This window comes from Heloderma suspectum, chromosome 4 (genome assembly GCF_057233095.1).
Source record: "Heloderma suspectum isolate Gila_16-S chromosome 4, 16-S_ref, whole genome shotgun sequence".
NCBI classification, from domain to species: Eukaryota; Metazoa; Chordata; class Lepidosauria; order Squamata; family Helodermatidae; genus Heloderma; species Heloderma suspectum.
This window is the reverse complement of record NC_139461.1, coordinates 38,894,471-38,911,701: the sequence shown is the minus strand read 5'-3', so window position 1 is coordinate 38,911,701 and position 17,231 is coordinate 38,894,471. Positions and strand designations below refer to the sequence as shown.

At 38.4% G+C, this 17,231-nt stretch overlaps 1 protein-coding gene across 8 annotated transcripts in view; it reads right to left on the bottom strand.

The window, feature by feature from the left end:
- UBR5 (ubiquitin protein ligase E3 component n-recognin 5) overlaps positions 1 to 17,231 on the bottom strand; it is a 102,225-nt gene that overhangs the window by 62,980 nt on the left and 22,014 nt on the right. For 6 of the 8 annotated variants that reach the window (XM_084848985.1, XM_084848990.1, XM_084848987.1 and 3 more), the window contains 12 exons: positions 14,761 to 14,910; positions 12,023 to 12,234; positions 8,350 to 8,466; positions 7,647 to 7,757; positions 6,556 to 6,710; positions 5,761 to 5,878; positions 5,034 to 5,218; positions 4,206 to 4,315; positions 3,226 to 3,338; positions 1,749 to 1,892; positions 977 to 1,088; positions 630 to 784 (listed from right to left, as the gene is read on the bottom strand). In XM_084848985.1, the coding sequence (XP_084705111.1) occupies positions 630 to 784; positions 977 to 1,088; positions 1,749 to 1,892; positions 3,226 to 3,338; positions 4,206 to 4,315; positions 5,034 to 5,218; positions 5,761 to 5,878; positions 6,556 to 6,710; positions 7,647 to 7,757; positions 8,350 to 8,466; positions 12,023 to 12,234; positions 14,761 to 14,910 (1,682 nt within the window). The remainder of the gene's footprint in view (positions 1 to 629; positions 785 to 976; positions 1,089 to 1,748; positions 1,893 to 3,225; positions 3,339 to 4,205; positions 4,316 to 5,033; positions 5,219 to 5,760; positions 5,879 to 6,555; positions 6,711 to 7,646; positions 7,758 to 8,349; positions 8,467 to 12,022; positions 12,235 to 14,760; positions 14,911 to 17,231) is intronic. The other 2 variants (XM_084848991.1, XM_084848993.1) reach the window with 1 other exon arrangement.

The following is a 17,231-nucleotide window of genomic DNA, read 5'->3' as shown; positions in this document are numbered from 1 at the left end:
GCAAGAATACTGGAGTGGGTTGCCATTTCCTTCTCCAGTGGACCACATTTTGTCAGAACTCTCTGCCATGACCTGTTGGCATAGCTTATGGCTTCACTGAGTTACGCAAGCCCCTTCGCCACAACAAGGCAGTGATCCACAAAATGAAGATGTCATCTGCCCTGGAATCTCTGTTATTTAATCCTAAATGTGCAGGAACAGGTTGCAGTTACTAGTGATGAAGGAAAGGCACTTTACACATCCATTGGTGCTATTCTTAATTATTACTGCACAAATTCCCAAGAGCAGCCTGACAACAAGATCTGAGGCTAATGCACACATGCTGTTTTTGCCATGTTGGATGGGGATGATAGGACTTGCAGTCCAACACATCTGGAGGGCACCAGGTTGTGACGGCTAGCCTAATTCTCTGCCTATACCACTGGAGAAACCTTCTCTTCTTTTCTGTCATACTCTCTCCACCCACATATATAAATCAAGAGTATACAACACAAAATTAACCGTTATAAACTTATTAATTTACATTAAGCAGGGAATGTAGTAATTGTTTATGAACATTAAACAAGCCCATTACAGGTAATTTTATGGGGGGAAACCTTTAAAACGCATGAAGCTGAGAACAAACAAACCTGTCCAGCAGTGAAAATTGCAACATTCCTCTCATTCTGCCCAAGGAAAGCAATACTGCTAGTGGGAAAATTGTTTTCTTGTTCTGCTTTTCCAGTTGCAAGATCAAAGATGCAGTATCTAACCCAGTTTCCAGTCTTCAGGACAGCATGCACCCCTAAAAACATGCAAACAAGACATTGACCAATAGACTTTATTTCCTCAGATTATTCAAAACTACTGAACTAGTAAATATTCATTAATGAAATGCAGATCACTCAGTTTAACATTAATTACTTAAGAGGGTAAACATTTTTCTTCTTTTCCAAAGAAAGCAGCAGAAAAACTGAAGGAAAAAATGCACCCTTACCTTTTGAATCTACATTCACTGCAAGGATTTCTGTTTTTTCAGGAATACAGAGCTTTTTAGGAGTCCTCTGAAAACAGTCTGGAACTTTTGGTGTCCCACCAGTTTTTACCACCTGTAACAAAAGGAGATTTTCTGTAACTCCAACCCAATTCAATGGATTTGAATTGCTGTTGTATTCTTCTGCAACAACAGCCAACCAGATACCTCCAGCAAGCTCACAAGTAGGGAGAACATTATGGTGGCAAAAGCCAATCTTTTTTCTTTCTTTCTTTCTTTTTTTGCATCTAGCATCTAGCTAGCATTTAACAATCAGATGCTTCTTAGCTGTCATGGCTAATGTACACTGACTGACAGATCATCCATCCATCTGTCTACCCTTTTTAATGCCATCTAAGAAGATGGCCATCACTACATCCTACAGTTATGAGTTGAAATAAATGTATGTGTTGTGTGAAGTATTTCCTCTTTTGCGTATGTTGAACCTACTGCCAATCAATTTCATGGGTGATCCCAGGTTCTTATAAAAAAAAATTCACTATACTGTGTGTAATTTTTTTAAATCTTGGTTATCTCTCCCCTTAGCTAAACTAAAAAAAAAAAAAAAAAAATCTTAAGATGCTCCTGCTTCGCATATTAGCTGCTCATTTTTGTATCTTCTGCAGTTCTGACATTTATAAGGGCAACAGACGTGTACACAAATTCTAAACTGTAGCCACATGAAAGAAATTCGTTGACAATTTAAATAGTCAAGTGTTGCTGTTAGCACACATACCTGGAGTTCATCTATTCTGAGCAATCGGCAATCTTGGAGAAGAGAAGATGGATCAGGATCTAAACCAGAGCTGCTTGTACAGTTTGCATTAGTGGATGTCCCTGGAAATTTTACAGCAACATAAGCACCATCCACCTTTAATACCTGTAAGAAAAACATATTACATATAGTACGGAAATAAATCAAACCCTCTGAGGTATAACTGAAAACACAGATTTTTAAACTGCACTTAGGATTTTAAATGCACAGAAACATTAGAGCAAAGATACTCAATTTTGTGGTTTTACCAATACACCTGATTGTTAGGGCAATTGTCACACTACTTACCCTTTACTTGCATGACATACTATTTCAGATTCCAGAGACCTAGTTCTTCCACTGAAGAATCCCAAAATTTACAGCAGAACCAGAGAAGACTTCTGAGACACCAAAGGCCAAGCTAACATGATAACCATGCTGTGCACCCAACCCCAGCACCAACATGAAGCAGTGATATCACTGTTCTACGTTGTCAGAAGATGTTGAGGCTACAACATATCTTCCAGTCCTGAATCAGTCCTGAGAACTGTCTAGTCTCCTGAAAAGTCTGGAGAATTCAGCATGTTTCAGTGTGTTTCTGGCACAGGCGGAACCACAAATGTAATGCCGAACTTTGCCAGTATAATTTCTGCTTTGGACTTGTGACATGCCACTTCCTCACATACCGAAAGCCCAGTACATATACTGCAAAACATTCCAAAATCTGGGATCTACGTATAACCCCGATGTGTTTCATACAGAACCCTAAAAAATGGAAATTGGCAAACCAATGCACAACAGCAGCAGCAATTTTGAGAAAATCGAAACCTAGCAATTACTGCAATCTATTTTTTAATCCAGTGAGAAGATGGTAAAAGTTAACAGCTCCTCATTTCCAACCATTTTTTTAAAAAAAATAGGTTAACTAAAAATAGGCCTAACTAAAACTCTTGGTCAAGCTAAAAACAATCTGTGCTTAAAGAACTTCAGCATTTTAAAGTACTATACAGAAATCAAGTGGCTTATGGCAAATAGTATAGTCTCTTGCAGCATTGTTCATTTTGCATGTGAGGACATCCACCCCACCACAGCTTCTGGAAGTAGCACTCACAGAGGAAGAGCTAGTGCAGTAGACTTTCCAGGGAAAGAAACAATACCAAAAAAATCCCTTACTTCAGCATCCATCTCCTGAAACTATCAGAACAACCCAGCAGTATCCTCTCTCATCGAAGCAGCTTTTAGTCTTGTAATGTGCTCCATTTTGATAGGTCTATGAACAAGCTGTATGCTGAGAGAGCTCACAGTGAAAATGATACAAATTAATCAGTACCTCCAACAAAAGCACAAGACAGTCTATTTCAGAGTGAGATAGTTAAACCACTAAGGCTAGGTTTGCAGTAAACTGGAATGATGCACAGCAATTAAAAGGAAATTAAAACAAAGCTTGCTTTATACAAACCTTGCCAACAGGAACATTCTTAACATCTTCAACAAATACAACTTCCCTAAGAGACCACTGTTCTTCATTCACTTTTTCCTCCTCTTTTGGAGCCGGTGTAGATCGTCGCCGTTCTTAGATAAGAATCAAGTAGCAATGATTAAAATTGTTTGGGTGGTATTTCTCTAAAGTACATATTGTCTAGATAAAGATGAACATATGGCCGTAACTTCTCACAAAAAGCACCTTTTATGAAAAGCAAAAATTGTATTTTGTTAATCTCAGTCTAAAACTATACATGTTAATAAATTATGTGACAGAATATAATGGCCATGTTCGAATGTAACAATAAGCCAGAATTACTGAGAATTCTGGCTTATCGTTCACAAGCAGCATGCTGGTGCACCCAGCCTGATCACCTCCCGCCCCCTGCTTGGCCCCTCCCACCAAGAAATTAACAAGGAAGCAAAAGCTTTCCATTATGTCCAAATCCAGACTCCTGGTTTGTCACTCCCCTAACAAACCCAAGTCTAAAATCAGGGCTTGAAACTGATTTCCCATTCTTGGTTTGTTAGAGGAGCAACAAGCCATGGTCTGGGTTTGGACATAATGGGAAACCTTTTGCTTCCTTGTTTCTGGTTAAACTACTCCTGCTGGTGGAGGAACCAAGCAGGGGCAACTGGGCAGCATAATGTAAGTACACTGCTCATGAACCAAAGGTCAGAATTCTCAGCAATTTTGGTTTATCATTAAGTCTGAATGTGGCCCTGCATTAGAACAGAAATGTCAACGCCAGTTGATAAAGAATTGAAAAAGAAAAGGAGAACACATTCTTCAAAAGTTCCATTTTCCAAACTACCAACTAAGTAATTTATGGAACATTATTACGTTATTCGTTTTGGGTGTTCAGTAACTAAATATGGATACATTAATTGTCAGACTTAGCACCACTGTGCTTTTCAATAGAATATCAAATTACACTTTCTCCCTAGATAACTTACTATATGGCATTGATGCACTGCTTGCTATTGAAGAGGCATCACTACAAGTCGAAGCTGGAGAAGGTGGTGGACCCATTTCAGTTTTCACTGGTTCCTGTTTGCTTTCAGGCCTAGGATTTCAAAAATAATAAACTGTTAAATTGATTAAATGATTCATGTAATCTGGGCTTCTCAGTTTAAAAATGTGTGTTTCAATTCTGGATTTGCTGTATTATTTCTTGTTGTATTTTTGCTGCTTTCAGTGTATGCACATTTTGTATTTAAATTATTTTTATGTTTATTTATTTTAAGGCACCAAGAAAACTTCATGTTATACGACAGCATACAAATGTCATAAATAAATACAACTGCTTTTTTATGAACTCAGTGTGAAGACTCGCCGTGTTTTTGGACAAAGCTGCTAACTTTCTGGATTTTTTTTATGTGAACACAAAGTTCTGCTAATCACACTTGATGTAACGTTATACACAAGAACAGTTTAAAAGCTCGTTTTCAGAACAAAAATACTATCCTTAGGTTGGATCAGAAAAGCCAAAATACATGTTCAGAATGTGCTTGTCCACTATTTGAAAACGATGCATGTCTCGCATGACTGGCCTGGCCTATGTAACCACTTTGCTCAATTCTTTGCCAATAGACAATCTTTAGAGAAACATCTATCAGAGAAACACTTATGGCTCCCTAAAGTGCTTGAGGGGAATTCCATTCAGTTTTGAAGTATCTAAGGGCTTGAGTGCAAAGATCCACAATTTAGTGCCAGTTCAAGATCCTTTTCTGCAACCATCTACTATATTTTAAACATCTCTCAAAAAATTGGAGAGCACTTACTTTGCCTCTGTAGTTTTATTAGCTTTCTCCATGTTCTTTAAACTCTCTGGTGACCGGAGCTGAAACCTACAGCTGTCATTCATATTCCAAACAGATTCCATTAAAACACCAACTTTAGGAATTCCAGCACTAATTGAAAAAGCAACTGCTCCAGCATGATAGAGAGGATTATTCCTCAAACACACCTGCAGTCAAGAAGGGAGAGACTCAACTATGTATATCAAATGAAACATCAAAACTAAGAAAAAAATACTTTGAAGAGGTAGTAAATAATACAATTTAATTGGATTCATCAGTTGTGGGACATGGAAATCAGAAAACACATGATCTTAGCTGCAAAATAAAGCCTTAGAGCATAGTTTCCTAACACAGGTCACCTGGTTCCAAGGGAGGCATAAAGATATGGCAAATAGCAAGTGCAGGCATACCAGCATGTTTGAAAATCTATGGATGCAACAGTGAAAGTACAGAAATAAAACACAGGGTGCCCAATCGGATCCTAGCTAGGACAAAGCACAGTGCAAAGTGTGGATGGGTGGGCGAGTGCTTGAAGTTCTGCCAGTTCAGGCAATAGGAGCCCCAGCCTCAAAATACTGTCTGCAGACACCTTGTCACTTATCACGGTATCGTAAAAGGATCTTACAGCAAAGAAACAGTCCAGTTTGTTCAATCAAGCATTTATTTCTTCTCAAAGCTTTAAAATGTCCCATACTAGGCCTCTACATACCTGAGTACCAACAGTGATATTTGGCATTGAGGAGATACCAGCACTAGACTTAGGTTTTTTATTTTTGGCTCTGGCCTTTTCCAGCATCTTCTTCCTTTGGCTAAAAGGAACTACACCCCTAAGAGAAAAAACACTTTTTTAACATACAAGAAATGTCCAATGACTTTTTATGATCTATAAATATGATTTTCAAAGTGATATGGTAGTTAAAGTGTTAATTAAAAGCAAAAGCAGTGAATGTTCTCATGTCCCTTGGGGGAATTACTGCTAATTTCATCTTGGGATCTGAAAAAGTAAGATTGTATTACCAGGCTCCAGAAAAACATTATTCCTGCTTAAAATGTCACTGTTTCTTCAGGGAGAATACTGTACAGTCATATATATGGGAAATGTGCTCATGCAGACCATAAAACAGGTACATCTACAAAGTTTTTAAAGATCAGGGACACTGACATATGCACTGGAATATGTAAACACTGTAAACCTCTTTAGCATTAAATAACAAAACCATTAAAGAAGTATTAAACTCAATTCAGTGCTTTAAGACAACAATACCCTTCCTTGCTCTCAAAAACAAATACAAGGACAGTCCTCCCCTCAAAGCAATATGACCTGTGTGAATAAGCTTAAGGAATTTTAACTAGAAGATAAAATCCAGTTCAATTAAAACAAGTGAGAGGAGCCTCTTAACCTAAACGGGTAACTGACTGCACCTTAATATGTCAAATTCTCCTCTATGGATTTTCAAAAAGGAAAATACCATATTTGGACCCTTAAATTGAAATATGTACTTACCACCAGTACAGGTTATTCTCCAACTGAGCACAGGTATAAAGGGCACAACAATGCAGTGAAACAATCCGTTCTCCTTGCAGCTCCGAGTAAGTCTGCGCAGTATGCTCTAGTTTAGAAGCTACCGAACTCAAAGTTTCATCTACCCAGGTAGCTACCTAAAAGAGAAAAAGAACATACCTGCAGTGAATCATAACACATATAGGCCTTTGTATTCATGAGCACATAAAATGGCAATAGAGTAATAATGGGATAATTGAGGCAAAACAATTTTAGAATTATGCTTTGAAGCTCTGCTCTAATCCTTTCCGGTACTGTTTCTACACATGCATTAGCCCCGCTCCCACTCTTTTAAACCCAAGAACAGCTGAAATGCTCACAGAACCTCCCCCACCTTGCCCATTCAAAGAGCACCATATGCGCATTCCTCTGTAGGCAGGAATCTGCTCCCTCCACTGGAATGAACAGGAAACTTTTGTGGGTGGGGCAAGTTGGGCATCCACTGAAGATTACAGAGTGCTTTAGACAGGGGTCCTTATCTTTATTCTGTAATCTGACTACTTCATCTCAAAAAATTATTTTAGTCAACTGGGACTGATGACTCTTTGAACAAGGAATGATGAACACGTTAGGCACCCAAGACCACAGGGGAAATTTCTCATCAAATAAGCTTACAGGCTAGAAGTATATAAGCATTCTAAGACACAAAGCAAAGAGAAAACCTCAAGAGCCACGTGGAAGTTACAAACATCCCACCTTTGCTTTATATAGTCCCTACTTTGATAGCTGCTCCTTTTTTCCTGTAAAAAAGTTTATCTATTGTTGTTAGTAGGCCAAAGCCTTTGTATTTTAAAAGGGTTAACAGAATTTCAGATCCAGAAATACTGAAGCCTCCTAATACCACAAGTATCTGCCTCTTATCATATTCTTGACTAATCCTAACCTCTGTTTTTGTAAGAATGTTCTAGCTGCAAGCTTATTAAGGAAATTAATGTCTGCAAATAATTTCGTGAAGACCAAGCTGTAATTTTTTTTCCATGGCATGGCAATGGAAGGAGATTAATCACAGTGAGTATTTTCTCAGTATTTCATACCTTATTGTTTTCTGTGGCAACAGTTGCTCTGATGCTATTTGCTGAAAGGAGGACAATCTTCTCGTTGGTTAAGCCCAAGGACCCTGCACGTGGATGATGTATTGAAGGATTCTTTGGAAGCAAAACGAAGTGAATATTTTATAAATTCATCAGTGGAATATTCATAATACTGGTTGGCAGGGAGGGAGATCTAGTATTCCCCTCCAAGTCACAACTGTGGAGCAGGATTTGCTCCATCCCAATGGTGCCCCAAGAACAGTAGTATATTGTTTTGCCACAGAAGTGAATTACCTCTATTCACATATGGCTGAGTATTACAAGATGGGTCAGAGAAGCCAAGCAACGCAGTACAGCCCCCCGCCCCCTTTCCCATGGCTGATCCACTCTAGCTGTGGTGGCTCTCATATTGTGTTGTTGCTGAGGAGAGGGAGGAAAGATGCATAGTTAACGAAGCACAGCATTAGGCAAACGTCTCCTGACTTCTCCTTTCTTAGCCACTGCAATTATCTTCAGTTAAAATTGTGAAGCTGCTAAGAAAGAAGTTAGCAGTGGTTTTCCAGAGCCAGCACTAGGCCTGGAGGCGAAACTGCCCCATCTATCTGTAGAGCCCTGGCCAAATGTTGATCACATTGAAGTATGATCAAATCAAGCACGTTTTTATATAAAAAAGCTTTCAAATTTTATTGAACGTAATGATACATACCTGTGCATTTCTGTAAGGTTCAGATTCACTCCACTTCCACTGATAGAGCTCCCCTTTACTGCTAACTGCCACAAGCTCAGAATACAGAGCACCAATAGAAATAAATTTCATTCCATCCTATAAACACAACCAAAGGAAGTTTAAACTTCAATGCTATCACCTCCAAATACTCAAATATATTATACATTCATTACAGGGAGAAATAACTGCTAACAATTTCTAACAGTACTCCAACTGGTCTACTACTACACTTAAATTAAATAAACTATTTTTATTCAACCACCTTGCCCTGCAATTCAACTATGATAAGTTCATCAAATCACATTTAACTTCCTAATAAAACTGAATTTCCATTCACAGCTCACACATTTAAAAGGTGAATGCACCAACAAAATGATGAAAAAATGGCCAGGGAGTATGCAATTCATAGTAGTTGTATTTCATATGATCACGTTGCTTCCATGCATGCATGCCTGTACAAGCCCCAGAAGCCTGTCAGGTTTGCAACCTCTTTAATGCTATAATGTAATTAAGGCTGTAATCCTCTACTTACTTATCTTGGATTAAATCCCATTGAACTCAATGGGGCTTACATCTAATATCTAGCATTGCCCTATAAACCAATCAATACCAACTATGACAAAGTAAGATTTTATATGGAACACCTAGGGCCAGTTTGCACGTAACAACAGCCCATGGGTTAAACAACCCATGGGCTGCTGGGAATAAGTAGGAAGGATTGACTGCAGCACACGAGCCACTTCCACTATTAATCAACAACCTACACTTAGTCCGCTGATAAGTTGTTGAGTGTGACATCTGAACTGAGAGCACTGGGTTGTCTAGGGGCTAAACAACCCAGCAGTTAACCCAACAACAAACCATGGGGTAACTGCTGGGTTGTTTAGCCCCTAAACAACCCAGCACTCCAGGTTTTCACGTGATGCTCAACAATCTATGAGTGAGCTAATCATAGATCACTGATTAAAAGCAGAAGTGGCTGGTGCATGGGAGGCAGTGTGCCCGCGCTCTCCCACTGATGCACAAAAATCCATGGGTTGTTTAAATAATGGGCTGTTGTTACATGCCAACCATGTCCTAAAGTCACCCAATATGGTACCCAACTGCTTTCAACAAAAAAATTACTTAATCCCACATCACTATATGTTTTTTCCAAAAACATATTATGAAATATCACTTTTCATATTTTTAAGATGTTAAGCTATTTGTGTTTTTGAAAACTTTCATGTTTTAAAGAAGTTAAATATACCAAGAGTACAGCAGAACTTTAGACTAGCATCACTTTAGTCAGCTACCACAGTAGTGGAAAGCTGAAGAAAGATCTTATCGTATAACCTACTTCAGATAAGAAATGTGATCTCTTTTTGATAAGGTCACAAATACAGAAGCACAACTGCCACTACTATAATTAATCAAAGGGTATTGCGTCCAAGTTTATAGCAACCATGCTTATACTTCTGGAGCACCACCGTCTTCCTGTTTAATTAATGCTAAAGTTAATTAGTGGCTAATTAACTTTAGCCACTAACCTTGTTTAGTGGTGCCTGCACATGCATTCACTTCCCTTCTTGGCATGTCACAATTAAACCCAGATGTCCTCAGTTAACCATAGTTACGTATTTCATCCAAACCAGGAAATTATGGTTGCCAGGTTCAGAACAAGCAGGATCGTAAACCAAATTCAAATTGTGGTTTAAGATCCTTGGCTTCTTAGGAACAACCATAGTTTGCATGGGCACACAGTTTGTTCATATCTCAGCCTGTTAAACTGAGATACGATTGTTCAAACAAGGCCACTATCTTCCTTTGAAATTTCAGATTAAGTTATTCTATTATTCTTTCTCAGAAGTGTTGTAGATGCCACTGTTTCCTACTCTGAACTTGTTTTACATCAATATCTACATTGTTTTAGGAAAGTGTACTTATACTGAAAAACCTTACACCTCGAGGTATTGTAGTTCATGATGCACCTGCAATCTAAAAAAACAGGGCTTTACACTAGCAATGAAAGAACACTGAAAGTCAAAGAACGGTTGGCAAAGGTTAAAAAATTATATCTGAACTAAATACCTATTCTGAGTTACTTTTACATCCAAGTTCATAGGTTACCTATGAAGATATCCACTTGTATTGATGTGGTTAAGTGCCTTTCAATAGAGCATAAGACATATGGATCCATCTACCTGATAATCCAGAATTAATGAGGTATTCTGTTAAACCACAAGACTGAAGAACATTTCAGACACCCATTTATTATATATCCCCATTCCTGATAAAGCTATTTAAGAGCAAGTACTCCAAAATGTCTGAAGTACCGGAAGATGTGCTCAATTTTCTCATCTCAAACGCTTATCTTGCCTTGATCTAGTTGGGGGACCATAAAGTATGGCCTACCAACCTTCCTCAAGTCTCATGCAACCTTCAATTTTCCAAGAAAGAAAAGCCAGAAAGCTTGACTGATGACACATGAATACAAGAGAAGACAAATCCAAGAGATATGAAGTTAACTGAATAAGCAGATCTAGAGATTAACATTCCTGTGATTGGTATCTCAGGATAGAAAAAAAGTGTGTTGACCTGTTGCATGACCAAGTAAGATTCTGTAGCAGTAGGTTAGTTATAGAGTGCACGCTTTGCATGGAAAAGGTCCCATGTTCAACCTCTGGCATCTCCAGGTAGGGCCAGAAAAGGCTCCTGTCCAAAACTCAAGACTCACTTGCACTTCAGATACCCATTTTATTATATTATCTTCACAGCAAGTACTCCAGAATATCTGAAGCACAGAATGGAGAGACACAAATTCCATATTGACACTTGCACTATACTGACTAGCTAGGCATAGGTTGATCTTCAGTCTTCCAGAGAATCAAGGCACATATATGTGGACTAGGGTAAAAAAAGCAAGGGCATTCACGTCCATTTAACTAGACGCCCTCATCTTCTGAAAGTGGCTGAAGTATTACTTCTTTAGGTCAAGAATATACAGGATCCACATGTGGCCACACACTTTTACTATCTTTGTTGTCTAGGCGGGGTACAGGAGAAACTAGAAGCAGGTTGGAAGTGTTTCTATCATCAAAGAGAAAGAATCAATTTTGATTTGACACCAAGCAACCACACTTTTCCACTTAAGAAGGGAACTAATAACCTGAAGTTGAGCACTTTCAAGAAAAGAATTGAACTAATTGGTGAAAGGAAAAGAGTAGACAAAAGAAATGCTTAGGGTCAGGTTAAAAATAATTATCTCAAGCTTCCAAAGACAGGAAAAGAAATGCATATAAGGTAATGTGTTTAGAAAGAGAGATGAATACTAGTTCAATTTCCCAAAGGAGATAAAATACCAGGCAGGAAAATTAATGTCCTAACCAAGCCAAAACCACGCTAAGCTAACATACTTCAGGTTGCAGCCTGTGCACACTTAAGCATCTCACTGCCATTAAAATTAACAATACTTCCTTCCAAGTGAATGAATTTATGATTGAGGTTTAGCTATCTGTCAGAACAGAACTGAGAAGAACACTACTGATCTATGCTGAATGTGAACAAATCTGTAACGTAGGAATTACATGGAGTAGTATTTTGCAAAGGACATGAGGGGAGAAGAGAAGCACAGATAATACATTTCATATATCAGAGTTAAAAAATTAAATACCTTATCGGGCCACCACTGCAAGTCCTCTCCTAAAGAGACCGGGCTTTGAACAGGTGTATTCTTCTTGTCAAGGTTTGGCTCCCCTTCTTTGCTTGTAGAGCCTCTTTCATTATCAAATGAGGCTCCATCAAGCCACCTTCGTTCACGCAAACGTAAAACGGACTCACGTTCACGCAACAGCTCAGAGTCTCTCTCTAAGGGAAGAAGGAGAACTGGTATGCAATTGGGTCACACCAGTGGGATAAAAGTAAGCCACTCTCTAGTAAAGACCCTTCAGGATGCAACTAACAGCAGTTAAAATCTACTTATAAAAGTGTAAATATAAAAATGACATGCAACACTCAAAATATTAACCCTTTCAAGCATATGTACTGTAATATTGCCAAAATAATTTGAAATGCAAGAATGAGACTAGAAATAAAGCTTAAAATCTGGGTGCTTAAATCTACCCCAAAATGAATTAAAATTAAAAAAAAATTACCTCATGGTTTATTTAGCATGAGATAAAAGGCGATTTAAGATTTTTATAGTACCATATGCAAAGAGTATATTGTGGGTGATTTATCAAATAACAACAAAACAAAACAAAAACAGTCACCTAACAAGGCAATGTCTCTTAGAGACTTTTAAGCTAGCCAAAAAGGAGTGTTTATTAGAGAGTCTCAGCATTTCCCCAACCACCACCACCACCACTTGAAAAGGTTAAAAAACAATCATAAAACTTTTTCAAAAGTTGCTAATCCAACCCCTTAGTTTAAACAAACATATAGGACTGGATTTGGTTTTTTTAAGCTTATAGTAACGTTGGCTAACGAAAAAACTGGAAGTCAGACAAGTTCTAAAACAGATTTTTGAAGGAAGATGTTCCTTACCAAAATGCTTTCCCTCCAATTGGCCTACAAATTGTCTAAAGCCAGTACTCTCCAGTGCTCTCATACAATTAAAATTTTAAGTCAGGTAATCAAGCTAAATATCCAAGAGTCAAATATACATGGAAAATAAGGATTTTTCATCTTAACATAGAAATAACCTTAGAAAGGAAAAAGGGAGGGATTTAAGAAAAGTCAGAGGTTCAATACTTGTACATGCACATAATGCATTTGAACTATATGAGTCCTCGTTTGTGTTAATGAAATTCGGAAAACAAGCCTCTTCTCTCTTGCCTTTCCTCCTTGCTCTCTCTTTTTCCTTCTGATATCTGTCATTTCATTCTTTCTTCAAAAACACTTTTGACAACTAATCTCCACATGGCTTTACCTGCTGGTCTTTTCTCTACAGCCCAGTTCTTGTCAAATATTCCTATTCCCTCCCATGCCCCATCTGTTCAGACTGGCCAAGGTCAGACTTAAATGTTGAAACCAGAGTTTATGGATGAGAAGCAGGCCACATGATCATTTGAACCTTTCCCACCACACACTGCTATGTAAGTTCCTCTCTTCTTCAACCCACCCCGCCCCCAAGGAAAACAGGTATGTGCCTAAACTCATTCTGAGAACCCTGATGTTTTGGTGTCACTTCTAATGCAGATTGGGAAGAGGGGGGCTAAGGAAATGTGTGTTGGAGGGGGACGAGGCAGTGGGAGAGCGCATATGATTCTATAGCCTGCACCCAATCCTAAACAATATTTTCAACATTATGCCTGCACCATGCACAAACATGGTAGCAAGGCTTTTGGTTTTAATCCTCTATAGTACCTACAGAAGCTTCATAAATAATGTGATGAAGCTAGATTTGATAAATCTGAAATGCAGACAAAATTCAAGTTATGCTTGATATACACTAGCAACCTGTACACTAACACTTCACTAACTTATATGATACACTTAGATATTCAGGCACCTGAATATCTAACAGATTAAAAGGGCAGAGAAATAGAGAAGATTCGTGACAGAGGTTGGATTAACAATTCGTAAAATGCTTTGGATACCTACCAAGTATAATAGTTATTTTTAAGAAACTATGAACAAAAAACCAGACACTAGATCCAGTATTACATTTCATACACTTTTCTAATAATGCTTCGAATTTGATGCTGTGCAAAGTATTCTGCAGCTGCAATGAGTTATTTCTAAGCCTAAATACAAGTATGAGTGACTGGGTTTAAAGCTGAGCACTGCAAGCCTTTTCAGAATGCAGTTTAATTCCAACCCTCCTCACCTATATTTGAAAGTGTCATTAATTCTATATCTTGCAGAGAAAATGTTTATTCACAGTGCAGTGCATAATGAGCAGTGGAAGAGATTTGAATGCTACCTACTAGAACAGATGTAGGACTTCTAACTACACTATGAAATTTTGCCTCCAGACCCAGGAAGGCAGAATATTCCCTGCATACTCTTACCCATACACCAGCTCTGACATGAATACTGAGCAATCTAAAGTAAACAAAACTATTTTTCAGAATGTTGTATGACAGAAAATCTACGTTTTTAGATCAGTACTCCATAAGTAGGGATCATTGTTTTAAAACTGGTTTTAGGCAGATAAATTTTTTTGAAGTCTCATGAACATTTCACCCATCAAGAGATTTCAGACATATTGCTAGCAATTATTTCACAAGCTTACTAGGACATCATAAAATGTTTACAGCTTAGTACAAAAGTTTTAAATTATCTATATTTAAAACAGAAAAAGATTGTACACACAAATCTAAGACAAAAATCACCAGCATGTGCTATAACTAGTGTACTGCACAGCAATACTACTTATTTACAAAGGAAAAAAAGGTGCAAAATTACCTCGGGATGAGCTTAGCCTGGAAAGTGATGAGCGCCGAAAGGATGGATAACCAAAGTAACTAATATCTTCTGAAAACATAGCATCAGCATCAATAATGACACTTGGGTGAGCAGAATGTATGTCAGCATCCAGAAGAGACATAAGATCCTCTATAAGAGGAGACAAGGATCTGAGGTGAATTATCAGCTACTTGAAAATCATCTAGAAAGACCATCACCAAACAAGACAAATCCACCAACAAAAACGGGTGTTCTGTTCTTCAGATTCCCTAGTGTATGAATGTATTGCCTACTGCTCACATTTGCGAACAAGCAAAATGTCCTAATGTAAGAAACCAATGTTATCTATATCAACTGGTTGCTGCTTTAAGCCATTGAGTCTAATCTAATCCTAAGAACCTAGACATTAGACAAAGCTGGGAGCAGTTATGCAATATAAAAAGAACGAGACTCAATAGTCTCAGAAGACAGCAGAAAAACACACTTCCTCCAAAAAGAATGAAACCTCTCATTTTACCGAATACTAAGGTAATAGCCTCCTAAGCTGAAAAATGACATTTTTATAGAATCTGCAGAAAATCGCAGAAATTCATAAACATGGCTCCCAAAGAAAACATGTTATGAGACTACTTTTTCCATATCAAAGTAATTGAAGTGTTCATATGGCAGGACAGTGCCCCACTCTTGAATACTCTACCTTGAGATAAAGACCTTAGCTGCCAGCATAAAACACATAACCTCCTGGTAGTATTTTTCTTCTTTTACCGTCTATTAAAATTATTTTCCAGAACACAGTAGGAAATGCTGCCCACATTGACAGCAGATACATTTTTAGCTGTATGCCAGTGTTTCTCAAACTTTATGAAGTTACACCCCACTTCTAAATTTACTAAACCTTCCAATATACACTCCCAGTCACAAGGCTTCCTGCAGGTAATCCAACTCCAACACACACTGCCACATCCTCCTCACTCATCTGACTCTTTAACCCCACTGCTACATTTCCCTTCATGGCTCCTACATGCTCCCTCTCCCCTTATCTTTTGTACCATAAGATAACTGGATCATCAGCAGACAAGGATCCTCAACCGGTTTCAAGTAATCCCACAGAGATTGCAGCTCTTGCTTTGAGAAACACTGACTGTGACTATTTATAGATCTATGGCCAATAAAACATGCAAAACTATTTGTATCCTCTACCTTCCCACCCTCACCCCATGCCCATCACTAGTACTTTATAATGCCCCAGGGGCTCATCTCCTAGTTTGAGAAAGCACTGGTATATGCAATCCTTTCAGCGTCCATCCTAAGAATTACATTGCAATGGATCAGAAGCTCAACACGAATTACTTTCAGCTTCTCCACTCATGGCATCTTCTAGAAAAAGTATTAAACCTCTGAATTAAGGTTTGGGAGAACTACTCCCACAATTAAATATGGGAGAATTGCTTTCAGATCAATGATTTCCTGAACCTTAGATACAAGTCCACATCATATGTCAACTACTTGATGTTGAAAGAATTGCCAGAGACTGTCACCTACTTCTCAAAGGCAGATTGATTCACCTCCTCCCCAACTCCAGCTCCAACCATACACAGACCCAATATTTGCTCCCATTCCATTCATTCAGTCCACTGCACTGCTTTCAACCATCCTAAAGCCAGCTCCTTTACACTGGAAAACATACGACCCCTTTCTACTCCCCACTCCAAAAGCATTGTTCACCACCACCACCCCTCCCAAATCTGGTTCCGAATTTTTTGAACTCTTTGATATGCTCTGAATGTGCCATCTTGAAGCATCAATATAGCTTATATACAGATGGTACAGACGCTCTTGATCCAAGATGTCTGTAACTCACAAGAGAATTCCACAGCTACTAACTTTTATATACATTTGCGCTCACTGGAAGCTAATCTTACCCATTTTGCAACTGCAGAAAAGACAATTCAGTAACAGTGTCATCTTAACTGCCAGCCTCTGACAGCTCATTCAAGTGGGATGATGCAGAAAGTCACGACTCATTTTCCCAACTCCTTAAGGCATACACAAAGGAAGCCTGACCGAAATGCATTAAAGAAGCAGCCTGACAATGAGTATCCAGATGACAGCAATGCAAATCACAAAAATGTATCAAAGCAAGTCTATATTTATTCATGTTCCATAACCTGGTGTTAATACTGCAATTTGGTGAATTAGAGTTAACTCTTTACTGCTTCCCTTGCATCCTTTAGGTAATCAAGCAAAACATTTCATTTTTGCCTTATTCATACATCCCCGATTACCATCCCTACAGGAAACTACATAGGTAATTGAACCAACCCCAAATCTAGTAAAACATGCAAAAACTGAAGTACTACTACCCTCACCACATATCAGAGACCTACTGTCTCTGAATTTTATCTAGTCAAAGCTAAAGAAAAATGTCCCAGGACACATTCAAGAAGCATCTCCACTTGATCTATCCCTAC